General features: G+C 36.6%; 1 protein-coding gene across 1 annotated transcript in view; it reads right to left on the bottom strand.

The window, feature by feature from the left end:
• Nucleotides 1-1,004: 1,004 nt before the first annotated feature.
• FAM171B (family with sequence similarity 171 member B) overlaps nucleotides 1,005-12,525 on the bottom strand; it is a 65,287-nt gene continuing 53,766 nt past the window's right edge. Inside the window, exons 5-8 of the mRNA XM_081242104.1 lie at nucleotides 12,205-12,375; nucleotides 8,917-9,033; nucleotides 3,442-3,565; nucleotides 1,005-3,203 (exon numbers count right to left, since the gene is read on the bottom strand). Coding sequence (XP_081098230.1) covers nucleotides 1,859-3,203; nucleotides 3,442-3,565; nucleotides 8,917-9,033; nucleotides 12,205-12,375 — 1,757 coding nt within the window. The 3' untranslated portion in view covers nucleotides 1,005-1,858. The remainder of the gene's footprint in view (nucleotides 3,204-3,441; nucleotides 3,566-8,916; nucleotides 9,034-12,204; nucleotides 12,376-12,525) is intronic.

The following is a 12,525-nucleotide window of genomic DNA, read 5'->3' as shown; positions in this document are numbered from 1 at the left end:
TACTACATCTTTCTGTGTAAACCAATAAGAAGCCGCTTCTAATTTTGGACCTTATCACTCCCCCCCAAAAAAATGTAAATCTAGATATTATCCAAAACATTTATATCTTTCATGGATTGGAGTAGAATATAGCAAACTTCTGCCTAGGTCTTACTTTGGGTTAATACAGAAAGGTAGGAGTGTTATCTGACAGGTTAGATGCTTCAGAAAAAACTGGCTGAAGTCTACTGTCTTGGGAAAAAGCTGTTGTCTTTTGTTGTATATCTATATAATTTGACTGAAGCTAATGTGGCTAATTTTAGTTCTTTCAACTTGTTTATGTGCCTTGGGTCTCTATGTTGCTTCCAAGTTAATTAGTAGGGCATGAGAAATAAAGCAATTTAGTTTCATTTTTTTCCCCAGGGGAAAGGGGAAGCTGCTTCAGACATCTGTCTTTATGGAAATTAAGAAAAATGGGATGAGCTGATTTTAATTAACAAAGAGCTTCATTTTTAGGACATATGAATGATAATTCGGAGTTGAAAACACATAATTAAAAACAGATGTTGAATGTGTTCACACTGAATTCTTTGCTATGATGAAAAGAATATGAATATATGATTTCCAAACTTGGAAAAAATGTTACATTTAAATAACTTAAAGCATTTAAGTGATTTAAGAAAAATCTTTTACTTTTCCCATGAAATTGAAACTGTTTTTCCCAAACATTTTTTATGAATGTCAACCGAAAAAAGAGATCTGGATATACACCTAGTATCATGAAGGTATTTTTGAGTCTCAGGGAAATGGCATTTTTTTTTTCTGCTTGACATTTCAGAAAATATTGAAATATTTACTTCCTTTAGCTCCACATATTTTAATTTTGAGTGTTCATAAGAAACTTTCAATTCATTGATTTTTAAAATCAAGTTTAATAGTGTTTAAGTGACTAAATTTTTTTAAATAGAAGAAATATCTTAAAACTGATTTTAGCCTACATTTATCAGTGAGTCTTAAACTAAAAATTGGGGAGGAGGAGGAATGTTTGGGTTTTTTTTTTTTTAGATTGGTAAAAAGTTTTCCTTGACAGCTAAGTTCACTTCACTTCTGGTGATGGGGAAGGGGTTAAGAAATTTTTAAATAAAAATTCAGTATCAGGGCATTCATTTCTCAGATTTCTAAATAAACTAACACCTTTCTATTCTGTGACAGTGTATCCAAAAACAACCAAAGAGCTGGCATTTCCCTCTCTAACAACCAAGTAGCTTCTTGCCCATCTTATGTGAGTATGGAATTTACTTTTGGGTTGATAACAATATACATGCTGTTTAAAAAAGAAAGAAAATGAGGTTTGGCCTTTGAACTCTAGAATAACATCAATCCAGAATATTTATCAAGTTATTTTCAAGTATAGGCAGTGGAGAACATAATAGTAACATATTTCACAAGAATATGATGCCTGAAGAATACAGTTTCATTTCTAAACATTTCACAGGGGTAGTCATCAAAGCAGAAGCAACATTTTTGGAAGCAACTTTAGGAGTACACTTTTCACTGTTATTCTTCAGAGTCAGGACTCAAATTGCTGACTGAGCAACATTTTTGGATAACTAACATCTTGAAGTTATTTTACATTTTGAATGCTTGGATACTTCAAATTCATCACCCAAAAATAAATGAAAAGAATAGGCCAGAAAAAGCATTCCTTGGTATCTTTCTCTCACTCCTGAATTACCATTTTACTATTTACTCTGCTTGAGACATGTCCAGGGACCATGAGATTGCTCAGTCTCAACTTCTGCAGAAGTTCATACGGCAGTTTACAACAACAAGCAAGAATAAACAGCACGAGACAGCAGAGACACAACCACTCTTGGTGTTAATTGATGGGAAGCAGTGGGCGTTCCTCTCGCTTCTTCCAGATATTAGTCTTGCTATCTTTTTTGACTAGTGGTGGTCTTCCCCTTTTTTTAGTGGGGGATATATTGGCTTCAAAATCTTCCACTGTGCTTTTTCTTCCTGGGGACTCTTCCCCAGGGTGCTCCATGATGGCTCCACTCCCTCCATCTAGGAAGTGCCTTAAAGCTGGGTCCTCGGGAGAGCAGACAGTGGTTCCACTCTCACTACTGCTCAGGTCTAAATCTTCTAAGTAAAGGATCTTAGGCTGATGCATACTTTTGATGAACGTTTTTTCCCTCTCCAGTTTTCTGCTTGAGTGGTGCTCATTCATGTCCACCCCAGAGTCCAGACTCGTGTCGTTGCTCTGGGCTCTCTTGCCCTTTTTCAGGTCTATGAAGGAGTGCCTCACTTGTGCGACTGGCTTTCCATCAAGAGACACAAACCAGGCTCTGGGATGGGGGGAGGGCTTTCCTTTGGACAGTTCTAGGAGGGTCTGTTCTGAAATTCCTTGAAGCTCTGATGAAAAGGGAGTCATTACAACAGCTTCATTTAGTGTTCCAGGAACAGAAACAGATTCTAGTAGGCTGTTTGAGTACCGGCTCCAATCTGAAGTTTGGGATGGCAAGCTCTGTTGACCTTCGAGCGGGATATTCTCTTCCCTGGCATCTGGAGGCTGTACATGAGAATGCATTGGCATTTTGGGCAATGTCTGTGTAAAGTTCTCTCTATTTACTGGTTCCATCAATTGGCCATAGACTAACTGTCCCTTTCTTGGCAAAGTAGCTGACTTGGCAGTATGTAACTGCTCTGGAGTGGAGAAGAGGTCAGATGTTTGCAGGATGGCGATGGGCTGGCTGTAGATATGCATAAGCTGCTCTGGAATGTGAGAATGCCCAAACACATCTTCACTACCAGTGAGATACCTCTTTTCCTCTTGGGCATCACCCAGAGATGAAGATATATTGTTGTTAATATGTTTAGGTTGTTTGGACCCTACATTGGGCTCCAAAGACTGAGCTGGGTTTCTTGAGTAATTATTTTGATTGACTGACAGAAATGAAACATCTTCATTGTAGATTTTTAAACTGTCCCGAGTTTTCACCATGGAAACTCTTTCTTCTGCTTCTACCTTTGATGGTTCCTTTTTCTGAGGGTTGTACGAGGAGCTTTTGGCACTGAATAACTGTGACTTGTCCTCAGTTTTTAATGCAACTTTGACTGAACTGATGTGATTTATGTGAGTTGTTGAAGTTGTCTGGTCTCTCTTGAGGACCTCAAGTTTAGTGATATTTCTTTCTCTTTTCTGTGGAGTACCACACTTATCCCTAGAGTAGAAGAGAAGGCAAACAAATGTTTAAAACTTATCTAGAAGGTTTCATTTAAAAAAATCATCTCATGTTTATTATATATGCAATGCTACCCTAAGGATATATCCATTTTTATTTTAATCTACATGTTTTAAAGATCAAACCATTGATTTCTACTAGCATTGTAATACACAGAACTGACATGATATTATAATCTGATAGTTTCTGTGTTCATACACATTAACATTGTTCTTACCTGCAATAACAAAGAAGTACAGCAAAAAATCCAATGACAATGACTATTGTTCCTCCTAATATGGCTGAAAGAAACACTGTGTGGTAGGCAGTTATGTCCTTTGAATCTCCATTTATACCTGACCCTAAATGGTTCAAAATAAACAAATAAAGAGAAAATATATTATTTTAGGTCAAATTTTCAATGTCCTATCCTAGGCAAGGCAGATTAAATATGTGTATACACAGTTGTATTTATTTGCTCCCCTCCCATGGCAGGCTTCCCTGTGGGTGGAGACTGCTTTCCCTACCCCCTTTGGGCTTAATCAATTGACTTGCTCTGCCCAGTGAAATGTGAGCATCTTAAATGAGGCCACCTGAATGGCCTGTCCTCTTGCTAAGGCCCTCTATTATGTGAATAGTATATCCCAAAGTTTTGCTATTCCTTCAACCTAGGTTCTGGAACGAGAAAAAATGTTGAACTGAACCAAGCCAAGCCCAACAGTCATGAAGTGAAAGCAACAAACAAGTGTTTGCTATCGTTAGCTGCTGAGATAACAGGTTTATTTGTTACTGATGGCTGAGTATTGCAGAAAGTGGCAGCGAGATGCTGAAGTGCTGCTATAACGAAACCTAAAATGTGTGACACTGGCTTCCAAGCCAGGCAGTGAGGAAACGGTTGCAGGAGGCAATAAAAATGGTGGCACAAGCCATGTGGTAGCAAAATATTTGCTGGAATAAACTGGGAGAAAATATTTCTAACGAGAGCTTTGTGCAAAGAGGTTTTGAGATAGAATGTAGTGAGTGTTGACTAGCTGCATTTGATTAAAAAAGAAATTTTAAAGATAAATTCAAAAAGAATTTGCCAAAATAAGCAGGGATGAAAGGACCAAAGAGAATGCAAAAATTGGGGGACCTGAAGAATTAAAAGTTGCAACTTTCAATTGCAGGCTGGACTCCAGAACAAGATGACACTATGATTCCAGCAAGCTAAGCCCAGCAGCGGCACAGGTGAGCTATTATTCTTCTTCATAAGCACATATATACAATGAGCATATATATACAATGCTGTTGTAATTAGCTTAACTGCAGTTAAAGCAGACTAAGCACTGGGATGATCAGCGCAGGCTGTGAATATTCTGCATGAAAATAAATGCAACTTATCTTGAGGTAATGTTTCAACGTCACTAAGACCTAATTTTGCTCAAAAATGTATATAACAACAACTCTACTGATCAGTATCAACTGGATTTTAGTATGTATTCAAGGTGATGAGATGCCCGAGTTTCTGGTCATCTTGACCACGAGAAGATGTCCAGCATGAAGCTTTCAGCTTCACCAAGGACACTGGAAAGACTAAGGATCATGAGGCCTTTAGATCCTTTAACTTTTGCATCATCTAAGTTGATTAAAGTAATAGTAATATTAAAGCATTTGGAGAAGCAGTGTTGTGGTTATGCATTTAGGCTTTAGAGCCAGAATGCCTGAACTGGAATCCTGGCCTCACCCTTTCTTCCTGTGAGGTATTGGGCAGGCTTCATTTGCTTGTGTCTCAGTCCATAACTGTCATACCTCACCCATGTGGGTTGTTACGAGGATTAAATGGGTCAATACGTATAAATATTTAGAACAGTGCTTAGCACATGATAAGCACTCAGTAAGTGTTAGCTATGTTATACCACTGTTGTTAAATGAAACGTCAAGGTTATAGAAGAACAGGCACTTCAGTATTGACCACGCTTTCCTATATGGTAACTGATAAATGTTTATCATATTGAATAGGCAACCAAGCACAGCATCGCATAATATGAAATTTCTTCAAACAAAAAAGAGATAAGAGTAACAATTCTACCTACAGATTCTTATTCAGGATCCAGAACTGCAACAGAGTAAAGTTCGGCTATTAACTGGGTGAAATTCAACTTCTTCTCCAAAAGAATATTGGATATATATTTCCACAATACAGTAATGCTAACAATTTTCACTCCACAGAATTCCAACAGAACTCACTTTTGGAATTAAGAGGCTGACATTGTCGCATTTGTCCCAAATTTTATATGTATGACAATAGCAAAAAAGCATACATCTGCATGTGTGTGTGGGCGCACTGGGTGTATATGCGCATGCCCAAAATGGGTTAGAAAGGTAGAAAATTACAATATATTTTCATTCAAATATACTTGAAAATGCATATTTAAAAAAGTAATGGTACCTGTTTAGTAAATTCTATACTCAGCCACCTACTTACCTATAGCAATCTGTGAAAAACCAATTGATTTTAATTTCTTGCACTTAAACAGATTTCTAGAATTCCTTGAAAAAATATTAAGATTTACTTTAAAAACAGCTTTAGTATATTATTTTATTAACCAAATTATAACTAAAGTAGCTCTAGCATACCAGATGCTAACTAGCCCATCATAGGACCAATTTTGAGTTTACGGTAACACTCGCATCCTAAAATGTTTAGGGACATTAGTGATCCTCATATCCAACTCCCGCAATTTAGAAAAAAGAAAACTAATACTCAGATGGGTAAGTACCTATTTCAAGCTCACCCTGTTAATTACTGTCAAAGCCAGAACTACAGTCAAGTTATCAAGTTATCCATATTTCTTGTATGGATTTTTCAAAACCATCACTAGAAGATATCTAATTCAAACTGAACGGGAATCCCACATTTCTATGTTAGTACTCTGATTCACACAAAATCATTCCTGACATATAAGCTAAAACAAAACTTCCACCTATTTTAGAAAATTATTTCAGCTTTTATAATTCATAGTCATCTTGTATAAATTGGTTGCTTCAGGTATATTTTCAGTGGAAAGCACACTTCTCTATAAAACTCAAGTGCCCCTTAGGTCATTTTTATTAGAAATGAAATAACTTGGATTTAGTTGAAGTATTAAATATTAATTGTTCTTTTTCATCTTTTCATCATTTTATAGTTGCAAATCTAGAATGGGATATAGTCAGATAGCTGGCAAGACTGTATGATATTTTGCACCATGAAAAACAAAAGTAATCACCCTCTGGTTTCTGAATAAATCTCATAAGCACTAAGTTCAAACAAAAACAGAACATCCTCTTGATCATAATGGTTAATATTAATAGCTCATATTTCTTCTACTGAAATACTAAATTTTAGCTTCATTGAAAAAAGTCTTGTTACCTTGCATGGTTTAAAATTCAAAGGTTGTCAAATATAAAATGAAAATATCAAACTATTTTTAAAATTGCAGAAAAAATCAAAGCCTTCGAATTATTAATAGGCAGCCATAACAAAGTTAGCAGATAAATTGCAACAGAGAAATGTATGTAAAATGTCATCCACATCCTGGATCAGGGTGTGCACTGGGACTATTCCTGAACAGCATGAAATTGAAATAGCCAGGTTGCAGCTGCCTTTCAGCTGGGAACCAAGACACTAGATAAACCAAAAGAATTTTCTCTGACACATGATTAAAGATGAAGGAATGACATATACATTCGGCTTTCACACTTTCCCTAAACTTTACTAAAATGACACACTGAAAGCTTTGTTTTGTTTTTTTTATATGATGTTTTTTTATCTTGATTGGAGTACACTTGCTTTACAATGCTGTGTTAGTTTCTGCTGTATAACAAAGTGAACCAGCTATGTGTATCCATATATCCCCTTCCTCTTGACCCTCCCTCCCACCCTCCCTATCCCACCCCTCTACGTGGTCACAAAGCACCGAGCTGATCTCCCTGTGCTATGCAGCTGCTTCCCACTAGCTAGCTATTTTACATTTGGTACTGTATATATGTCCATGTCACTCTCTCACTTTGCCCTTCCCCCTCCCCATGTCCTCAGTCCATTCTCTACGTCTGTGTCTTTATTCCTGTCCTGCCCCTAGGTTCATCAGAACCTTTTTTTTTTTTTTTTTAGGTTCCATATATGTGTGTTAGCATACGATATTTGTTTTTCTCTTTCTGACTGACTTCACTCTGTATGACAGACTCTAGGTCCATCCGCCTCGCTACAAATCTCAATTTCATTTCTTTTTATGGCCGAGTAATATCCCATTGTATATATGTGCCACGTCTTCTTTATCCATTTGTCTGTTGATGGACACTTAGGTTGCTTCCATGTCCTGGCTACTGTAAATAGTGCTGCAATGAACATTGTGGTACATGACTCTTATTGAATTATGGTTTTCTCAGGGTATATGCCCAGTAGTGGGATTGCTGGGTCGTATGGTAGTTCTATTTTTAGTTTTTTAAGGAACCTCCACACTGTTCTCCATAGTGGCTGTATCAATTTACATTCCCACCAACAGTGCAAGAGGGTTCCCTTTTCTCCACACCCTCTCCAGCATTTATTGTTTGTAGATTTTTTGATGATGTTTTGTTTTTATAAATAGACAAAAACCCATAGGTTAAAGCAGACTGAGATAAGAGACAAGAGCAAGAAGATGCTGACTGCTGGAAAGCTGACTTAGCAGAGCTGGCAGCAGGGAAAGCCAAGAATTTATACCAGTGAACACCCAGATGCCCTAGAAAGTGGTAGAAGGTCCATGATGCAACCAGTCTACACTACAGTAGGTTAGAGTATTTCTTTTTTTAAGATGAGTTAATGGATGAAACATGCAATGTTTGAGTATTTTGAGATAGAAATCCTACATCTTGAGTTGTGTTTAAGTACAAAGTAAATAGATAATTTGATACCACGATTTGATACCATGTTAAATCTAGGAAAAATGAAATACTTATTTCTCCTAGAATATGAATAGGCCATTCCTAGCAGACAGCTCTTGGTTTTTGTCCACCTTCTGTTCATATGTCAGGCCAATCTCCATTTGAGCTATCACTTGTCTTATCTCGGAAACAGTCTGGGGACATTATTATTCAACAGCCCCTCCTCCTCCCCACCACAGCCCCACCAAGGAGAATGCTCATGACCTAAGTCTGGGCCCATCTAAATCCCACATCCCTAGAAAGATCAGGAACAGTGTGAGGAAAGGACTGCAAAGGGTTAGTATCAGCTGTTATGAAGCAGCAGTCTTCCAAAGACAGTCAAGTAGGTCTGCTAACTGGGCCCTCTAGGATTCCTGCCTTTAATAATCTGCTTCTTCAGCTTTCCCTAGGATCCTTCAAACTCCCTATATCCTAACACATTTTTTTAATTATCTAAAATCTATCCCTTTTTTTTTGCAACCAAAAACTCTTAACTGATCTGGGTAGAATTTATTCATAAAAAGTAAACTAAGGAAATTCTTGATTTGAATACACTTCATACTTCTGATTCATCAGATATTACAGCTGTAAAGGACCTTTAAGTTCATGGAATTTAATCTTTCCTGATACACATGGAAAAAATAAAATAAAGCTGAGATCAAGAGACTAAAAGCTTTTTCCAGTGTCATACAGTAAGTGGCAATGCTCAGAATAAAATAGGAATCTCCTAATATCAATTTCAGCATGACTATTTGAACTTTTTAAAATTTACTCTGTTTCATTTTTACCATACCTCTAGTTTCTGGAAGTGGAGCTGCTATCCAGTAGCCCAAATGAGGTGCCTCGTATGACCAAATTAAATGATTGTTATATTCCTTGACCATTCCCCGGCCATGATTTACCCAAGCACCTAAAATGGAAGGCAAGTAAAAATACTAATCAATTAGTTTATATATCTTTAATGCTGATAGGAGTTTGCTGATAGTCATGTATAGAATACTTTGCAGGACCTTTTCAAAGATTATGAAAACTGTGGCAATATATTATCATGGGATAATATATATATTACATCATAATACAGTACATATTATAATATATTAAATAGAATGATTTGTTATGACTAAAGGAAATAAAATCAATACTAATAAACTAAGGATACAGATCTATTTAGGGAAGTCATGACTCCAAATAATGTCTACATTGTGCATATTGAGATATGTCTTAATAAGAATGTAGTTAAATCCAAATTTATCAACAGGTGGCTGTTACCTATTCTGGGATTTTGATTAAACACTTATAGTCTCTGTTTTATGGCCTTATTATTTATTAAATACTGTTTTGTTCTAGTACTGCTGGCATAGCCCTTTTAGAACTCAATTTTTAAAAACTTTTTAAAAAATGCTATTTGGATTCAATTAAATGTTATCCACAGAAAAAAGCATTCAGTAAAGCCTATATCTTTTATGAAGTCCAGCATAACAAAGCTATTTATAAGTTTGGTGTATAGTTGTATTTGGTTTATTGATTCCTTGTAATGATGTATATCTATAACATGTAAAACAGTTTTTAATAAGGTAGACAAACTTTAAATTATCAGAATAAGTCAACCTACTGCTTTTTAAATAGTCACATTAAAACTAAGCATTACATATGTGACAAATTAATTCAAAAATTCTACCACTGGAAGGTACATTAGAGACAAAGGGCTTTTTCAGGAGAAACAATCAGAAAGCAGAACTCAAAGCAGATATTCTTCTTTAAAGTGTCTTAAAACAATTCTCTCATTCAACAAATTAGGAAATTGAGGCCAGAATAAATTGATTTGTTCAAAATCACACTGCTGGTAAATGGACCAGAATCCAGGTCTTAGAGCTCTTAATCCAGTGTTTAACAGTAGTATACCACTGTGACATTGTGATTTATAATAAGAAATATATATGTGGTCTTAATCCCCAGTCCTGGCACAGAGCTCCTAAAACCTCGGAATTTCCTATGTGAAAAAAGGTGGAGAGTGTCTTTTGTTGTTCATAACAAGCCGCTTTCAATGACACCTAAGTTTATGTTAATGAGGTGAATTTTGGAAAGTCCCTGTGGATAGGAGGCTGGTTGCCAGGGGAGCCAACCACGTGATCAGAGGGTTGGACCTTTCATCCCCACCCCCACGCACCCCTGTAGAGGAGGAAGAGGGGCTGGAGCTCGAACTCAATCACCAGTGTTCAATGATTTAATCAAGCATGCCTACATAATAAGGCCTCCATAAAAATCCCTGAACTTCAGGGTTTAGAGAGCAGAGTTGGTGAACACGTGGAGGTGCTGGGAGGGTGAAGCACCCAGAGGAAAGAGCACTGAAGCTCCAGGCCCTTTCTCCCATACCTTGCCCTATGCATCTCCTCCATCTGGCTATTACCAAGTCATACCCTTCTATAACAAACCGATAATCTAGTTAGTAAACTGTCTTCCTGTGAGCTGTTCTAGCAAGTTATGAAACTCGAGGAGTGGGTCATGGGAACCTCCAATTTATAGCCAGCTGGGCAGAAGCATGGGTGACAAGCTGGACTTGCAACTGGCCTCTTGGGGGGCCAGGACCGAGCCCTTAACCTGTAGGATCTGACACTAACTCCAGGTAGAGAGTGTCTAAATTGAATGAAATTTTAGGACACTTATTAGCTCGTGTTAAGAGTCCTGCTTGGTACAGAAAAAACACCCTCACATTTGGTGACCAGAAGTGAAGTTTTGAGTGTAGAGTAGAGTTGAGAGAAGAAGAGTTTGTCCCTTACAACTACCATTGTTACTTATATAGTTTCCAGTCTTTCTTAAACAATAATATATCCATGTTTTTATCTTCTATAGTGAACATGTGTGTGTTTGTGTGTTTTTATCTTCTATAGTGAACATGTGCGTGTTTGTGCCTCACTACCTACCCTTCCAGTTACAGTGAAACCTCATTCCAAATCTCCTTTGAGGATCTACTGCTCCCTATTCTCAGTCCACATGACTAGTTTAGGGCTCCAATCCCAGTTCCAACACATGACTTAAGCCTAAATAAATTTGTGCAATCTATTTGCAGGCCACAAAGATTGGTTCCAAGATGGGCATGCAAACCCCATTCTACAAATGCAGTGAATCCAAGGGCTTATGTAATAGCTACTAGGAAAAGAATTTCTCTTTCCGTTGGACTTTAACCTGGGTAGTATAAAGTGAGCACCTACAGCCTTCTTGACACTCAGAAGGGAAGTCCTATTCCAGAAAGGTATTAACACAGGAAACAGATGAGAAAGAAATCAAGTCCTGCAAAACTATCTAGGCTGTATATCATGACTTAACCCAAGACAGTTCTACCCCTGGACCCAGTTTTGGACTGATCATCTTTTCTTGTTTTTGTTTTTTGGTAAAGATTCCCACCTTATTTACATGGAAACACAAGAAAACCAAGAGAAGCAGAAGGGGAAAAAAGTGCATCCAGCTGCTATTTAGGAGGCTAAACTCAGGGAACAAAATTGGTACGAAAGAGGTTTTTTTGGAAAATAATCTCTCTACTCTCTCTATAAATAAAATATACATACATATATACACACACATACATATAAAACAGTGTTTTTTCATGAAATTAGCATACATTTATCAATTGCTTTAGCCAAGCTTTTAGATAACTTCATATTGCCTATCAAAACAAAAATAAACTCATAAGAGCAGAAACAATTTTAAAAATTTTATTTCTGCTCAAAATATAAAAACATGGGAATGTGAGTAAATAATGCTATCTTAAAATGTAACAGTGATATCCTTTTCCCCACAATTGTATGATATTAATCAAAGTAGGGCGACTTTTGGTCATGAACAAAGTGCTTAAAACTATAATATTACTGATTTAGTACTCTACTAAAGATAAAACATTCAAATATAAATATTTTAATGTTTTAAATAAGGCATATTAAAATTTAATATTGTATATAAAATATAGAAATTTTTTTGTCAATTATACCTTAATAAAGCTGAAAATTTTTAATAAAAATATAGAAACATATATCTAAAATATTCAAATATTCAAAGTATTCAGAACCTTTTCGCCTAGCTCACATACCTGTGTCCATATCAAACGTCCAGGCAGGTAAGTGATCCCCTGCACTTACACCATTTGTACGTAGAAGTGGGAGAGAAATTTGAATAGAGCCATCCACCTTTAATTCTTTTCCTCCAGAATATATTTTCACACATATTGCAGCAAGAGGAGTCAGTTCATTGCCTTCAAAACCTAAAAACAGAAGAGAGTTCATTAAAATCATATATAAAACACAAAGTGTAGTTGTGTATTAACAACAGACTAATATGGGCCTAAAATATCTAGTTCCTCTATTTCACCCAGGGTTATCCATTTTAATATCAAATAGATACTGGATTCTAC

This window comes from Mesoplodon bidens (assembly GCF_964165515.1).
Source record: "Mesoplodon bidens genome assembly, chromosome: 8".
NCBI classification, from domain to species: Eukaryota; Metazoa; Chordata; class Mammalia; order Artiodactyla; family Ziphiidae; genus Mesoplodon; species Mesoplodon bidens.
This window is presented reverse-complemented; position numbering and strand designations above follow the sequence as displayed.